Here is an 18,296-nt window from a genome sequence, read left to right on the forward strand (position 1 = left end):
TACATCTTATGCTTTTTACAATGATATTAATATATACAGAGAAGTATACAGAGATGTGAGGCATCCATGGTTAAATTTTTACATATTGTTGCAAGTTCAAGTTGATCAGGCTTAAAGCTTCTTAAAGAGTCAAGTGTCTCATACCATTCTCAAATAAAACATTTATAAATTAATGGGATCGTATTTTTGTTCATATCAATATCCTCTCTTGATAAAAAAGGTTAGATTTATTTCTCATCGAATGATATGCATTCAGGGATATTTTGACAATTTTGCTTCTTGATTTAGATATGAGACTAGTAATTATCCGAACAAAGATGTACTCTTTAATTGTGATAGGACATTTTTCATAAAAAATAAACAAAATTATTTTGTGAACAACTAAATATATATTGTTCTAGAAAAAAATCTTTTCTTATGCATGAAGAATTTAAAATAAACTTTAGTTTTAAAAGGAAAATTGAGAATAAAGCCAAAGGCGTAACAGGTCAGCAGTATCCTACGCTCACCGCAGTAACCGTTACCACTCGTCCTTCATAATATCGGACGAGAAAAGCCCAGAAGAAAAAGACACCACCAATCGTTGCGGATTATTTTTTCCACAGCTCGCAATGCATGTTTCCGTACACGGAGAGAGAGAGAGAGAGAGAGAGAGAGAGAGAGAGGCGAAAAATCCACTACAGATCTCTTCTTTATCTCGACCTCTATTTTTTCCCCCAATTTCCACCAGCGCCGAGGAGATATTAGGGCATCGGAATGGGGATCGAGGTCTTGGCGCTTTCCCTCCCTTCTCCCGCCTCTCAGTGTAAGACTTTTCCGATCTTCTTTCCCCCCCTTTTTCCCCCCCAAGTTCCATGAGAAGTAGAATGAATGAGAGAAAACAGTAACGAATCTCGTGTTTTTTATTGGAATTGCTCAATTCGGTTTCTTCTCCATTAAATATGTAATATTTGGACGTTCTTGATCCGTTCACAAGCTTAGGGAGCTGAAATTAGAAGATACTGTAGACCATTTGTCTTAATGGGCTCTTTTGATGAGGAAAAAGGACTCCCCTTTTTTCTTTCTTTAATTGGTGACAGCATACAAACTGTGGGCATCATTGGAGTGTAGTTTATATGCTAATTTCTTAACTAAATTCGTAATCCCTGATTTTCTCTTCCAGAAAGTAAGTTTAACTACACCCACATCTTATACTAGTGATTTTGCAGGTGGGTCCTAGAATTCATCTTCGTTTTTTTTTTTTTTTTTTTTGATTACATTTTTTGTTGCTTTTGTTAATGGTAGGGGAGCGATTGTCATCATCTCACCAGGCGAGTACCAGGGGTGTAATTGAGATGGGCAACCTGGAGCTGGGATCTACTACTTTGGCTCAGTCAAAATCTTTGCCCGCAAGGTATTACTCGCTCCAAGAATGTAACCTTTTCGTTTTCCGAGAAAGCATAGTGGCTACAAGGACGTGGTGTTGGAAAATCTGTGCCCGTCAACAAGTGCTACTTCTGTTTGAGAAACTTTAAGAATTGTTTTACTCCATAAATTGAGACCAAGTCATTGCCCAGGACAACTTAAGTATCACAATTCCCTTTTCCAAGACACATACACAAAAAAAGTTTTCAATCTACGTAATGCATTTTTGCTGTTTTGCAAAACGACCTTGCTTAAAGTCAATGCTTTTACAAAGTGGCTCAATTTTTGATGGGACAAGACAACATAAAACATGTTTTTGGATCAAAGTACTAGATTCTTAATGATATTCTTGCTCATTTTCACTGATTGGATGGTTATACTGCCTACTTGAGTATTCTTTTCGTTCCTACCTCCTTCTGTTCAAACCTCTGCACATGCCCACCCATGCAGACATCTTTAACATTGTTATACAGTCACACTAATATTATTCATGGAGCATAGTGGTATTTGTCTAGCTTCTGAAAAAAATTAATTGTTTAATTTTCTTTGTAACAGGGTTGTTCGACCACCAACATGTTTAACTCAAATTTTTAACCATCCTTCTGGTGGCGAGATGGATGCTTGGGTTAGACCATGTTGTCGAAAGAAACCCCTAATTTCCAAATATCTTCGAGGATATCTTGATCCACCTTCATCCAGCTGCAAGCGATCATTCAAAAGATATTCATCCTCCTCCGAGGCATTAATGACCACTAAGTCTCAAGCCGCATCCAGCACGCTTATTGTTGGCAATGAAAAAGTTGGAGTCTTGTTACTTAATCTTGGAGGACCAGAGACCCTTGAAGATGTGCAACCGTTCTTATTTAATCTTTTTTCTGACCCGGTAAATAAAGCCAGACCTTCTTGTTCCCTTCTTCTATACTTTCGCTAGTTTCAACATTTTTTTTAGTTTTAATGCATTTAAAGTGAGTCTATTCTGATTAGGACCACTCATTTTGTATTTTGAATGCTTTAGATGAAGGAAATGCATGAGAATTGCTGTCGTATTAGTGCCTTGCATCTCATTAAGATGCTCTTTGACCCTCATTTTTTTTTGATTCACATTCAATTATGTTCTGATTTACATTCAATTATGTTCTGATTTAGTAGCAAGGTGTATTCTTATCTGAATTAGAGTGCAATTGGTAGCTGTTGAATGCCTTTTGATTTCTCTAAGTCTTACATAAAGATTTAATATATTATAAAGTATGCTAGCATCACCTAATAGACAATATTTCTTGTTCAAGTTCTAATATCATGTGAACGACGCTCGTCTTACAGTTAGTTAGCAGGTAATGTTCTCCAATTATGTTCTCAATATATTAGGTGAGCTAGTAAGTTCCTTATACTAGCTCGAATGTTTCTAGAAAGGCAAAAACATATTCATTCATTCATATCCTTCTCAATGAGGTGAATGCCTAGTACATATTCTCATAATTTCAGATAATAGTTTCTTAAGGAAAAAATTCTCTGTAGACTATTATTTTAGATTTCTGGTTTTTAGCAGGCCATGTGATTTGACAACTCATTGCCTCCAATTTGCAGCAAGCCCTTACAATATGTGCTTCAACTAATTTCACTTGCTGCCAGCATATCATGCCTCTTTAAGAAGCTATTATCGTAAACCTGCCAATTGAGAAAAAATGTATATGGTTGAACTAATCATGGAAGGGTGGCCACTTCATCTTCATGCTTTGTCCTACTCAAATGTGCCTAAGAGTTTCATTCTCTGCCTAATGGTCCGGTCTTCCATCTTGATTGTGCTGCATCCTATCATGATGTGTGTAGGCTGGGATGCTGTTAAAACCCCTGGTCAAAGTAGACTGTATACTTGCTCATTTTTCCCATACAGTGATACTATATGCTAAGGTAACTCACTCCTAATAGGTGACCATTATAGTCTACGGTCAGCTAATAATTCAAGTGTTGGTGCATCTTTAATCTTCCTGAGGTTCCAGATGCATCATTGCACTACCAGTATGGAGTTCAAGGTAGCTTCATTGCGAAAAATGGTTAATACAATTTATTTTGCTTGGAGTTCATTTGATTTGATTTATGAAATAAATCTTTATTTTTTTTTATTTTTTTGGTGGATCATGTGAAGAATAAACTGCTTCTAATGGTTTGCTTTTGAATATGATATTTACGTCTACTATCTCTTTAAATTTTTCTTCACGGATGTCTTATGTATACCAGTTGCTTGTTATATGCGTCTTTTGCATTGAAATAATATGCATGTTACCTTGTTCTTATTCAGCTCTAGGATGCATCCATGCGCCCTTTCATGTGGTTATTTTGTAGTCAAGTGATATGTCTGTTGGTATCTATACACTACAATTTCATATGTTAGATGGTCAAGAGTGTTAATTTTACTTATCTTGTCGCTACAGAAGTTTGGTTAAATGAACCCATTGTGCATCTTATTTCATGTCAATGGTACTGTTTATATTTTATATCTAATGTTTTGTATCAAAATTTATATAGATCTAAAGTGGTTTAGGATTCTTGCTGGACTTTGTCCAATTTTATACTTGTAATATCTATGTATATTGGATTAAAAAGATTTCATAGTTTTAGTGTTTTTCTCCATTTTACTAGGCTCCTTTTTGAGTGTGTGTTTGTGTGCGTGTGAATAGCTCAAATCACTTTGTTTATCATTTCTTTTACATGAGTCATAGTTTTAGAACATGAGCAAACAAGGCTGGTCACATCAGTATGAGGCTGGGTAAGGATCTATATGGTACAATAAAGTTTGAGAAAAATTATGACTGCCTTTCAACCAGATGTAGACTCTCCGATATGATGCTATATTCTTGGCTAAGGCATCTTTGAACAAGAGGGGCCTGTTTTTTATGTCCTGTTTTATTAGTTGGTAACCATAGTTTAGATGAAAAACAAAGTGATTTGTTTGTGTGATATACTGATTTGGTTTTAGGTCTTTTTGGACCTAAAAGAAAGTGTTATCAACTTTCCACTGCCCTTATATTTATCTTCATTTGCTGTAGTGACTAACTGATAATGGACAATTGACAGGACATTATTCGGCTTCCTAGGATGTTCTGGTTTTTTCAGAAGCCTTTGGCACAATTCATATCCGCTGTTAGAGCACCCAAGAGCAAAGAAGGTTATGCTTCCATAGGTGGTGGTTCTCCACTTCGACAGATAACCGAAGCACAGGCATGATTTATTTTGACCTATTTTTTGTCTGTTAAAAGCAAGTTTCCTTTCCTTCTCTAACTTCAGATTGCCGAACTTTTTATTACAGGGTTCTGTTAAAAACAAGTTAAATCAACTATTTATTCAGGTTTCTGCTTAAGAAGAATGATTTCTATTTTTTTTTCCAAAAAAAGTTCTCATGCAGACATTTGACGACATAATGAAAGTTTTCCTTTATCTGATGAAAACTCCCCATTTTTTATTTCTAAATTTAAGACAAGAATTAGAGAAGATATTTGACGATGTTTCAATTACAACCAGTTTCAGAGAATTGCAATCCATGGTGCTCATACCCTAATTGATAAATATCAATGCTAGACATCTAGAACATGGTGATGGGGAGCAAACCATTAAAAATAATTTTCTTTGAAACTGTTTCTTGTCTTATTATGCTCGCTTCAAAGCGAAACGACATCCGTCTCTACCAACCTATCTGTCTATATATATGGTACGTACTTATACATACATACGTGCATACGTATATACGTATATACATAGACACATATTGAGAGAGAGAGAGTCAAAGCCCATTGAAGTAAAATTTCAATAGATGCAAATCACATGCACTAAAAACAGCATTTCCTTTCCTTGCCTATTCATTGTCATGATTCTGAATCCTGTTAAACATCAAACTGCTTTTTTTTAACCTTTTCCTGCTAGCAAGGAAAATTCAATATATGACATCTAGTATTGCACCTTTGCATTTTTTAGGTCTTACTACCTTTATTTTCACTTAATTTAATCTGTTATCAGTGGATATTAGGCATTTTTTATGCTAACTATGCTGGTTTATTTGAATGTAGCTTTGGTGCTTATTATTTATAAATGGTTAAGACCATCACTGAAATAAGATGATAAAACCATCATTGTGGTCTCATTGTTGATTACCATGACTCTTGACTTCTTAATAACGTATTCATGTTTTTTGATTGCCTACTTTACTGGTAGAAGTGGCTTGATAATGTGCAATGAAAGGGTAGGGTAAACCTATCTTGAGGAGGTAACATACGGCTTTATGGTCATGAAAAAATAGGGCCTAAGAAGACCTGGATGGAATTGTCCTGGGATTCAAAAAAATTATGTTTACATCTGATGGAGTAAATCGGGGCAATTGACTCAGTATTGGCAAGAACTGCTCCAAATAGATGGAACCATGCATATTTGTTATATTATTGGTGTTTATCAGTTACATGCCTAATGACCATGTCACATTCATATGTGAAGTTGCCTTGGAGACTCTGCTAGCCTTGCATTTTTTTTTTTGTTTAAACTGAAGGTATAAAAATCAGAGGAGCAGATTTGACTCGGCACAACCAAATGATACATCCAATACCAATGATCTATGCCTTTCTTTTCTCCGGCGCGTACTAGCTTAACTGCGCTCAATAGGCCCCGGTCCACGGGGGCCCCGTAAGGCATGGGTTTAATATCCTTTCAAAAGTAAGAATAGGTTGAGGTTTTTTTTCCTTTTCAAGGTAAGAGGTCAACTTAGAGCAAAGCAAGCTGACAAGCAAGCTTGCGAAGCGAACTGTAACTTTTCCAATTAGTTTCAAGTTGGAAATAGTCTATATGTATACTTATAGCTTTTCTTTTTTATAATTTAGGCGGAAGCATTGAGGAAGGCCCTTTGTAACAAAAATGTCCCGGTGAAGGTGTACGTTGGAATGCGATATTGGCATCCTTTCACTGAAGAAGCTATTCAACAGGTAAAGAGTTCATATATATTTACCTTGAAGTTTATTTCCATTTCAAATGATCATATTAAAAATTGATGGCTTGGTCAGCGAAATCGTCCCGAACCGTCCGGTTTGGGGCGTCTCGAACTGTACCGACGGCGGACCGGGATGGTACCAGCGGCAGACCGGGACGGTTCCAGCAACGAAACCGAGATGCCGTCACCGGAGGGGGAGAAGGAGAAGAAAAAAGAGGAAAAGAGAGAGAGAGCGGGGGAGGGAGAGGGAGAGGAAGGAAGAAAGAGGCCGGCCGGTGGAGGAGGCAGAGGTCGGGGAGACGTGGAGGTGGGGCTCCACTCCGGTCTCCTGTTTCATTCGAAATAGGGGCCTGGAGGGGTCTTTTTTTACTTTTGTGGATTTTAAGTTGAAGTCGGCAAAACCATTGTGGATTAAGTGAAGTCGGCAATGGGTTTGCCGACTTCAACTTAAAATCTACAAAAATAAAAGAGGCCCTCTCTGGGCCCCTGTTTCGAACGAAACAGAGGACCGGAGCCGAGCCCAGCCTCCACCGGCCGGCCCTGATCGACCTCTCTTTCTTCCTCTCCTTCTCTCTCCCTCCCGCACTCTCTCTTTTTCTCTCTCTCGTTCTCCCTCTCCCCCGCTTCTATTGTGTCGGTACTGGGCCGGCATGGTATGGCGTGGGGTCGTACTTGACCTATGGTGGCAGGCAACCAGTATAGGGCTCGGTATTGGCACAACAGACGTTGATTGATGGAGTTTATAATCTAATAATTTGATTGACCAAAAAATTGCAGCAGATGGTTTTTGTGCAAAAGAGATTCACGTGACAAACTCCAAACAGATGGGACCGTTATTGATAATTCTTATAGTTGTGTTACACTTTAGTAGATAGTTTATAATGGAGCCGGGGCCCATTTTGCTTGTAAATTCAGTTAATTTTTCTTATCTCGCAAATGATAGTTTTAGGGACAAAAGAAGAAATAATGGTAAAATTAGAGTATTGCTTTGTTACTCATGCAATGCAGGTAAGCTGACACACTATGCAAACCAAGCTGTACTATGCTGAAACTTAACTCTTGTCGACACATGACACTATTAAATTTTAAGCTTACATAATTGGAGCTGTAAGATAAGCTTTGAAAATATAGTTCCTTATCTAGGTTACTTTTAGTTACTTACCTGTGGGAAATAGAACACAAATACAACCTTAATCCATCTTAACAAACCTGATATCCTTTTTACCACGTAAATATGGATGTGCATATATTATATATACTCATTTTTACCACATATGGGACCATGAATCTGTTTGTTGTGCTCAAAGTCCAAAGATCAAAATCCACAAGGATTGCAGTCCAGCACTTAGCAAGAAGCAGGAGGGGCCAAGAAAACTAGAGGCTGCAAGCAGAACAAAGGGAAAATTTAGGAAAACAAAGGTGGAATGATGGATAGATGAAGAAGAGGTGCAATGGTTTCTGTTACTTATCACTGTCCCTGACCTGTTGATACCCATTGATCAACCTACTGGCTAATACTAGGATGTGGTAGCCTTTGCTTCTCTCCTGCATGTCCCTTACAGGGAAAGAAAATCGGACAAGAAACCTGAAAAGTGGTATGATTTGAGTGGCTTGGCCTAGGCAGCCCGGCCAAATTAAGCACCTAGGAGGCCACATGGACCTGGATCATAAACTAAAATGTAGTTATAATAGTTGGTTATGATGACCAGGAATATTGGTCTTGTTAGACTGGTAGTTTTATAAATGCCAGCATGTTTTTTTTCAAAGGTTTTGCTACCTAACAACTATGGGCCATGTGGGAATAGGAAAGCTTCTTATTTCCTATTCACTCTAAGGACCAGAACATAAAGCAACAAATAAATGATAAATAACAAGTTGATGCTATGGAACTGCTAGGCGGGGGAGACTTATAGCTAAAAAGAGAATTCATTACATAGCTAAGCTACTTTTTTTGTCTTCCATATCAAATGTATGTTCTGCAAATATGATGTAGGCATGTAAAGATGGACATAGTAATCTTATGCCAATAGGGTTCTTAATAAAATTTTATACCTCCTTTTTCTAATTGCCCATGACAAGAATATTATCGCCAATGATATCAAAGCCACAATGGATGTCATAAATAGATAACCCTATATCATGATATTGAATTCTTATGGCACACGACACACTGCAAAATTTTATGTCACTACAATGTTATTTTCTAGCCATCAGAGTGAATATTATTGTACTACTTGATGTTTTCCTCTTTTTTGAGCTTCTCCTTTCTCAGAAGGAGATGGATGGAAGCTAGTATAGAAGTTTCTCTTTTTCCATGCATGCGTATGATATGGAAGTAAGTTTTAGCTTTGACTGTTGCATCCTATTCTTGTATTTATTTTAATATTAATAAGAAAACACAAGTATTGAGCCTATGAATTGAATATATTTACATATATTTATCCTTTCTTCATTTCAGTAGAAATTTGATTGCCAGATTATTAAATAGAAAACTGATTTTGTACATTTGTCAATGTATTTTTATTTTTTTCTTGTTAACTGTGCAGATTAAACAGGACAGGATAACAAAACTTGTTGTGCTTCCTCTTTATCCACAGTTTTCAATATCAACTAGTGGTTCAAGTCTTCGTTTATTAGAGAGTATATTCAGGTAATGAATGTAACATTTCATCTAGTGCTTATGATGATTTTAAAAGCCAGTGTCAATTTTATGACATTAATTTAGTTCTGCAGGGAGGATGAGTATCTGGTTAATATGCAACACACAGTTATACCTTCATGGTACCAGCGTGAGGGATACATCAAGGCCATGGCAAATTTAATTGAAAAAGAGTTACGCACATTTGATAGCCCTGAGAAGGTGCGAACTTCTTGAATTGGATAGATATTTTATTTCTTATTTAAATTAGTGCCTGATATCTCTAACTAAGTGTTACTAACTTATGGGGAACTTGCATATAGGGCAGTCATAGGAGGAATTGAATTTTTTGTTGCCAAAGGTCTTGCAAAAATCCAATTAGAGAATGATTTTTTTGGTCCTTGTTAATTATTTTTTTTGGCTGAGTGCAACTGTCCCTCGAATCTATGTTATGAGTTGTTGAAGTTTAGGAAGTTAGAAGCCTCGGTGACCCTGAAAATATCACATGTATTTAGAGAGGGAACATGGTTGCTGACTGCCTTGCTAATGATTTCTATAATCAGCATTATATACCATTAAGAAGTTTCTTTTCTTGCTTTGAAAAACATCGAGATGGATAAACTAGGCTATACATCAGATGTAAAAAACATGTTGCTCACTTTGATGTTTCTTTCCTGTGTAGATCCTTTGAGCATCCTCAGATTTCAACTTCTCTTTTGATTCCCTTTTCTTTCATTCTAATAAATTGGTAGGGGTCAGCTAGGCTTTTAAACTGGTAGTACTCCCACCCTCAACACAGGTTGATCTATATAAAAAAACTTTTAAAAAAAAGACTGGCCTTTTTAAACCTGATGTTGCCTACATAGGCTTTTATATCAATGCTACTTTGGAAGAAAATTACTTGCATAGTTAGTAATTCTAGGCGAATATTTGGCTACAGTTAGGATAATGAAGAGAAGATTGCAGGCATAAAGAGCTGGCTGGAAGCTAATCGAACCTTAGATATGAAGAAACTATCATTTTCTTAATGTGTTCATGAAAGATCAATCTACCAACCAACTAGTGGTGATGTTTGATGTGTGAGGCTAAAACAAGAGTAATGTCTTCATGTCACTGGAAGGAGTGACCGATTGGAATTCTAATTTAGTACAAATTCATAAAGCTAATCATAAATAACTATATATTGAAGCTCTTCATGGTTCTTGTTAAAGGTCACGTGGTATGCATATCATTATTTATGCACAAGTAGGTGCATATACTGGACCATCCAAAGCCCCCAAGAAAAAAAAAATCCCTTTTCCTTTGTCTTAATACATGTACCACTGTGTAGTAACCATGCCACCTATATCTCTTGTACTTGCATGGTTTGTTTTCCAACACCTAATTTCTAGGCACTTGATAAGTTCAAACATAAATCATCTCTCAGGTCTCCTGTGAAAGTTTTATATTATGATTTATGGCAGTTGGCTTGAGCATTACAACTCTAGGAGTAAGAATAAACCTCTGCATTGTCTCCCTATTCCTTTCATGCGGAACACTTCTGGAATCTCACATCTTTGGCACTTTTGGCCACAAGAATGTTTAAGAGAATCAACCAGATCTAGGGCTTTAGTTTCTCATTCAGGTGACTTCACGTTTGTGGCTCTCCACTTAAATGCACTCTTTTTGAATTCTCAGTCCATTCTACCATTAGCCAATACATGGCGATCAAAAACTTTATCATGGTCACCTGGTTTAGTTTTTGCATTATCTATGTCACTATCTGCCTTGTGTCTCTGTTTCTTGCAAGCAACAGCATCAACCCATAGTGGTTCATCCCTTCCCTGCCCGCTCCTATGCGACTTGATTAGGGATGTTGTCCATTGCCTCCTGAGAAATCCTCTATCACATCATTTTGTTCGTCTTGATGTTATAGTTGCAAAATAGGGCTTGTTATTGAGCTTTTGTTGTTTGCCTTGTTTTAAAAGAAAATCCAAAACAACATTGGATTATGCTTCATTGATCTGTTTAGTCGCCTGAAGATTTCAATCTTGATTTTCATGTACTTGGGTGCTTGTAGCAGTCCAACATAGACATTGTAGGATCCGCGTGTTTGTGGTTTCTTTGCTTTGTGTGTAAATCTGCCTAATAAATAAAAAGTAAATATAATAAATTAAAACATGTACTACAAAATCTTTAGATCCTAAATTCAAGGGTTTGAATCGGCAGCTTTGCGAGCTTCCAACATTCATAATGGGGTTCATGTCATAAAAAGATCATTTTTGTCGTATGTGTTATGATGTTAGCATTATAAATAGGAATGTAGTTTAACCTGATATACATTGTTGACATACTGTCACGACCCCCGCCCCGTTCCCGGCGGGCCGTCGCGACGGTCCTAGGGTGCGGGTAGGCATAAGGCCACCAGCCACCACGTAGAACCCTACTACCTATCAATCATTAATAAATTCTGAAAATTTTGGCATGATGCATGCACAAAATGATTACCTTTCCTATGGTGACCTGTCAGGATTATCTCATTACATACAACAACACTACCTGTCAGAGCAGCAATCACATAATCTGTCACATAATGAACTTGGACAATATATATCAATACATCATCACAGGCATATAACTCATCTGTATAAAAATCCGGTTCCCATTCCATCCATGGTCAAACTCATATCCATAACAGGATCTATGACTGTAACTATACACTATATACAACAGAAGGTTTATAATACACCAAAATGTATAAACCTTTATCTATATTATACTACACTATGGAGCGGCACAGCTAGCAGGCAATCTCTAACCCTGCTCTTCTCTATACAATACCTGCCCTGCAATCAAAAACACCAAGCTGGGGAGTGAGTATATAAATACTCAGTGAGTGGAGTAGAGAGTACTATGCACATGAGACAAGATATAATCATGGCTCGAGGTGAAATCTCAAGAGCATATGAGCAGTCGTCAAGAACAGAATACACATAACTTAACATAAGAAATAAGGAGTAAATCATCACAATCCCAATCAACTCATCTGGAGCATATATAGAATAATCAAATAAGTATGTATGATAACATGAATATGCTCAACAGGTCATAGTACTGAATCATATAAATTAGGTGTCAATAGGCTGAATCATCAACAAGACAGCTATCGGAAGGTGGGTTTTACGCCCCAGACAAACCAGCAACAACTCCCTACTGTCACATGCATATGCAGAATAAGACACCATACCGATAATATAAATGCTAGACAGCTATCGGGAGGTGGGTTTTACGCCCCAGGCGAACCAGCAACAACTCCCTACTGTCACATGCATATGCAGGAAAGACACCACACTGATCATGTAAATGCTGGCCAGTATCCAGAACAGAAATCCATAAAAACATCTGACATCTATATACTAAACGACACCTCGCGGAAATTCTACATCCGCGGAAAGCCGTACTGCACCTCGCGGGGTCTTACTATGCCCGACGGCAAGCAGAATATAAGTCGTAGGACCGGCCGATCCTACGCCTAGGGCCGTGTCCCCCCTAGGAAGGGACTGGGCTCCGCCCACCCAGAAGGCTACTATGTGCACAAAGGCCGATGTTCAACCCCATCGACTATAGGTGTCCTGTAGATACTGCCAAGCCATGCATGAATGCCATAATGCACCCTCCCAATACTCTACTAAAAAGGAGCATAATTAAGACTACCACTCACTCGGCCACGACCCAATTCATAACTAACATCAGGGTTGGGAGTGAGGAATCATGGGAGTGCAATGCAACTCAATATACCACTGAAAAGGGCTCTACAAATCTTTGAAATAGAGGAAATGAAATCAATTTATAAAAGAAGTCATTTCACAATTCGGATCCAATTTAACTACTCATAAAGGAGTATAATTAAGACTACCACTCACACGTCTTTGAAATAGAGGAAATGAAATCAATTTACAAAAGAAGTCATTTCACAATTTGGAACCAATTTAATTACTCATCTACCCCTCGTAATTCCTCTCAATGTTTCCTCAAATGCATGTACAGAATAATCAAGCATGGAGAACAAAACATAGAGGAATCTACCACAACAATTAATCAATGAGCTCAGGTGGAATCAAGTCACACTTGGCAACATTCATGAAAATGAATAAGGAATGTGCTCTGGTGCAAAGTACAAACTCCCACTCACCTGTCAATCCGGCACGGCCCTGGTACGCCTCCAAAAATCTATAGCTGGCAGTGGGGAACTTCTTCCTCTTGTTCCCTAGCTTCTTGCCCAACTGATACATGCATTTACAATACATTTAGTTTTGTATCAAGGGCCATAATCTACGTGCCAATCATAAATATATGAAACTTTAATTGATTCAACTCCCTCGTTCCCTAAATCTTTTCTTTTCTTTTTTTTTTCTTTTTCTATTAATTAACTCACTATTTATATGTATTAGGGACTTCCTTGCATGAGTACAAGGTCCCCTTAGCTTAATCTAGGCTTAATACCCTATTATGGCATGAAATCCCCTATTTTTCCACCCGGATGAACAGTAATCCGGACCGACAGCCGGTTACTTCATCCTGGGTTTGATCCACTTTCCAAACTCCAAATTTGATGAAATTTTTACCTAACATTCTACACTCGTAGGGGATTCCAAAAAGGTAACATGCATCACTATCGGAGGCCGTTTGACCCCCGAAATAATTCGCCGAAGTTGGGACTTCGACACAGTTTTTCCGTAGTGCCGGAAAAATTTGTTGAAATCCGATTCTTCCTCTTTTAACCACCTCTACAACCCTTATCCGACCCCTCTAGACTACATCCACCCTTTGTATAGCCTAATGTCATCAAAAGACTAGATAGAGACGGATATTTACCTTTTTCTTTTTGAAAATCAAGGTCCTTGCGTAGAGGAGAAGGAGATCTATACTTTTCCCTTCAGCTGGCAGCGCAACCGGGATTTCCTTCCCTTCCTTTTTCTTCTTCTTCTTCCTCTTCTTTTCTTCCTTTCTTTTCCTCTTCTTCTTTTTCTTTCTCTCTGTTTCACGCCTGAGACTCCCCCCCTCTGTGACTCTCTCTCGGTTTCCATCCAAAAGCCACAGCAAAACCCCCTAATTAAGTCACATCAAAACACTATTCACCCTTTGTTTAATATTATTAAATTTTCATTTTGCCCCTAACACTTCAACATATCTACTGGTATGCCATTAACTTTTGATTCCTTTCCAATTTTACCCTTACCACTTCAACGCATCTACAACTATGCCATTATCTTTTGATTCCTTCCAATTTTACCCCTTACATCAATTTTAAAGGACTATTCTATCCCTTTTTATATAAAAAAAATATTTTGGGGTTATTACACATACGATGAACATAAAATATAAGATGAATGTAAAATGTAAGATGAAGTCGACATGGATATGCAGGTAGATTCAGAAGGATGAGGATAGAAAAATAAAATGAGTAGGATCAATTAATTACAAACCGAGGGAAAACTGTTTGGATGTTTTTGGTGATGCATAGCATAGGTTATAAATTGTTAAAAAGAGGATGGTTTCTTGAATAGTATGGGTAGAAAAATAAAAACAAAAAATTCGCATAGGTGTAGATCAAGTATACATGGAACTACTATACATTTTGGTCAACTTCTGTCTCTTCTCTTTTTGCCTTAGAAGCTTCTATTTTGTGCCTGTTTCAGCTTGATGTGCCGAATAGTATTGCTTTCCTTTTTGGTAATTTTTATGAACTCATTTCGACATATGTTGCAGGTAATGATATTTTTCAGTGCTCATGGAGTGCCCCTCGCATATGTGGAAGAAGCTGGAGATCCATACAAAGCAGAGATGGAGGAGTGTGTAGATTTAATTATGGAAGAACTAGAAAAACGCGGAATAACAAATCCATACACCCTTGCTTACCAGGTTAAGTATTTGCTGTATTATGTAATCTTATTCACTAGTAGTTTTCTCTCATTATGCGGTCTCTCTTTTATGGGTTGAAGGTCATTTCTGTAGTTAGCCTGCGGATTATTTGATCTATTAAGATATAGCTACATTGGGCTATAATTTCTGTAGTTTTTTTCATGTTACTCTATGCTCCCTTATGTATGTTATGTATATATACAAATATACAACATAAATTCATCCATATATACATACACATACTAGACAGACATATATACCTATATGCATACGTACAGGTATTCTAGATATATTCATGCACGAGAACCCACATGTACCTGTATGTATGAATGTATTATTCATGTACAGATGTGTAGGTTGATAGATATGTACATTTATGGTTTCTTCAGTGCATGCTGGTGGAATTGCTCTTATATACAGTAAGGTTCCTTGTTCTTTTGCTCAGTCTTATTATCATTTCATTTGAACTGGGTCAGATATATCAAGCTTATTTTTGGACAAAAGTAATCACGTTGGGATTTCTCTCAAGTAATAACCATATTACTACAATCATTATTGTGATTGCCAATGTTGCTAATTTTGTCCAATCCTAAAAAGCATTCAGGTTATGCATGTTCCTGTTGGTAGAATATTATATGCAAAGAAGATAAAGTAATTCCTCTGCCTGTCTTGTAGGATGTGCTAGAAAATCGACTAATAACAAGCTGGCTCTCTAGCAACAAAGTGATTTTATTTGATTATTGCTGATGATATTCTGGCCACTTTGTCAACTACTTCTTGTATTATTGATGGCTTCTTAACCACACTGGAGTGTTTAGTATTGCTGCAGCAATGTTTCAAAGATTCTCTTTGATCAAATGCCTGATGTTGCTTAGATATTTCAAACCCCTACCTAACAATCATCACATCTGAAAAGTTCGAGCTAAAAGGATTTGAAAACATCATGTGATTCGACCGAGGTTGGTTATGATGAATGATATTATAGCACCAATAGGAAAAAAGTTAAAATGCTTATTGTGGTCGAGGTCTAACTTGGATATGGACACTTCTAACTATATCTTTGGATCTCAAAAAGGATTCATTGAAAAAAACAGTTAACCTTTCATGACCTACTTATGTCTAACAAATTGTTGACACTTCACTGGATGTCATAGACATTTCCCAAGTAAAACTATTAGAATTTGCAAGGATGGCACTTGGAGGTTCTAGACAATTTTAGAAGTGTGGGTGCTTGTAGCTTGGATTCCTGTACAGTTATATCTTTGGATACCAAACCATTTGATAGTGCCCACATCATCGCTATTGTTTTGCATTTGTGTTCTTATAGCTACAGTTATATAAGGCAATTGTTCTTTTCTCCTGAACACAGTGAAGGCACCTAGCCTCTTGGTAAGCATGCATCTCTAGATTGATATAAGCACTCCCAGTTTTTTGGATCTCAAATCTGTTGTTCATTCTGTTTATTTCCATGTGACCCAGTTATATTTATGACATCAAACAATGTCTTATGAAATCAACCACTATCCACCATTACTTTGCCCCAAATGCTATGATTTGTTTATGTTTACCATGATTTTTTTTGCGTTCTTTTCACTTAGTAGCCTTTGACTGGATTTTCAGAGCCGAGTTGGACCTGTGGAATGGTTGAAGCCCTACACGGACGAGACAATTGTTGAGCTTGGACAAAAAGGAGTGAAAAGTCTTCTAGCCGTCCCTATTAGGTAGCTCTGCACTTAAATTCCTTGTTCCCCATTTAATTTTAAAAGGATACTCTAGGGTCTCTAGCTGCCTCAGCAGTAACTTTGGCATGTATGGACAGTCCATCATATATGTTAATGCTAAAGACGTTTAATATATTCCTATTTTGATTACCTTTTAGTATCCAATGTGCAGTTTTGTCAGTGAGCATATTGAAACCCTTGAAGAAATTGATGTGGAGTACAAAGAGTTGGCTCTGAGATCTGGCATTGAGAGATGGGGGCGGGTTCCTGCTTTAGGATGTGAGCCAACATTCATTTCTGATCTTGCTGATGCTGTTATAGAGAGTCTTCCCTATGTCGGAGCAATGGCAGTTTCCAATCTTGAGGCTCGTCAGGTAATCAGTGCTACTCCTCACCAGTTACCTAAAGTGAGCACGATGTTGCTGCTACTAGTATTACTATTTCAACTGCAAACTGAAGTACTGAGGTTTTTTTTTTTTTTCGCTAACACAGCTAGATATCAATGTAACTTGCCTATGACAAAACTCAAATCTGCTAATTTGATGAAAACGATATCTACATTGAGATGCTTTACCATTTATTGCTCAGCAACTGAAAATGATTCAGAACAACTAGCCATAAATTAATGATTTCGTTGTTAGCAGTCGCTTGTGCCCCTTGGAAGCGTAGAAGAGCTATTGGCAGCATATGATTCAAAACGTGGCGAGCTTCCACCGCCGGTTACTGTGTGGGAATGGGGATGGACGAAAAGCGCAGAAACCTGGAACGGCCGAGCAGCCATGGTAGCTGTTCTTGCTCTTTTGGTCTTAGAAGTAACCACGGGCGAAGGATTCTTGCACCAGTGGGGAATCCTGCCCCTGTTCCGTTGACTGGAAGTTTATTTCACATGCAATGAGCTAAGCCGGCGGTGAAGAAAATGCTGTTTTTTTTCGTAAGTCTTCTCATTCTGATACTGCTAGCATTTCGTCTGTGCAGGTAGTAATGCTGCCATTTTGGCCGATGGGCAACTTTTGTGGATACATCTATATGAGCACATATAAAAGGCATTGGTGTATACTTTTTTAGACCTATCTTATATGTTTTTGATACGTTTTTCTGAATCATAATGACTGTTGCTGATACTCCACACTTCTGTTTTCTTGCTATATCCTTCACCTGGAACAATACTTTTTTTAGGTTATATCTGAGCAGGATTTGATCCCTAAAAGACGAGAAATTAGAGGATGATTTTGTTTGTTTTATCACATCATGAATTCAGATATAATTTGTTCGTGCCACAGATTTTGTTGTTTTCCCATGCCATATAAGATCTTATTTCACTTTAATATATTTAAAGTTTCGATCTGCACTCCTGGCCGGATGAAAGTTAGTACTCTTGAGAAAGAAAAAAAAAAGGAAATTGCTCTGTGTGTTCCACACCACTATCATAAGAGTGCTAGAAGCTTGTCTTTTCTATGTAATAGCCAGGAATAATAATAATACATTAGTATTTGTGGCCGTCGAGGTAAAAGACTACTCCTTCGTAGCTCTTCTAGACAGTGGTTTAGATATGCATAAGAAACTAAGGTCCAAGTAATTTGGCATGTGTAATACTCTTTGAGTACACAATTGCATTAAAGTTAGTAGTCAGTAATATTGGAGAAAAATATTAAATCGAGTATTAATC

The 18,296-nt window shown here is 37.5% G+C and overlaps 1 protein-coding gene across 3 annotated transcripts; it reads left to right on the plus strand.

The window, feature by feature from the left end:
• The first annotated feature begins 550 nt into the window (after nucleotides 1-550).
• Nucleotides 551-17,756, plus strand: FC2 (ferrochelatase 2). Of its 3 annotated transcripts, none has more exons than XR_016400349.1 (12): nucleotides 551-805; nucleotides 1,285-1,393; nucleotides 1,960-2,287; nucleotides 4,477-4,620; nucleotides 4,709-4,747; nucleotides 6,264-6,365; nucleotides 8,917-9,020; nucleotides 9,104-9,230; nucleotides 14,757-14,909; nucleotides 16,530-16,630; nucleotides 16,789-17,004; nucleotides 17,275-17,756. XR_016400349.1 is itself a non-coding variant. In XM_089930244.1 (12 exons), the coding sequence occupies exons 1-12, from the start codon at nucleotides 757-759 to the stop codon at nucleotides 17,497-17,499; spliced, it is 1,683 nt and encodes a 560-aa protein (XP_089786370.1). In that variant the 5' UTR covers nucleotides 551-756; the 3' UTR covers nucleotides 17,500-17,756. The 3 variants fall into 3 exon arrangements, 2 of the variants coding, with proteins under 2 accessions (XP_089786370.1, XP_008786444.2); XM_089930244.1 differs by having other exon boundaries at nucleotides 16,803-17,004; XM_008788222.5 differs by lacking the exon at nucleotides 4,709-4,747 and having other exon boundaries at nucleotides 16,803-17,004.
• Nucleotides 17,757-18,296: the final 540 nt, after the last annotated feature.

This window comes from Phoenix dactylifera, chromosome 4 (genome assembly GCF_051530095.1).
Source record: "Phoenix dactylifera cultivar Ajwa chromosome 4, Ajwa_hap1_PhDact_Kaust_v1.1, whole genome shotgun sequence".
In the NCBI taxonomy this organism is placed as follows: domain Eukaryota; kingdom Viridiplantae; phylum Streptophyta; class Magnoliopsida; order Arecales; family Arecaceae; genus Phoenix; species Phoenix dactylifera.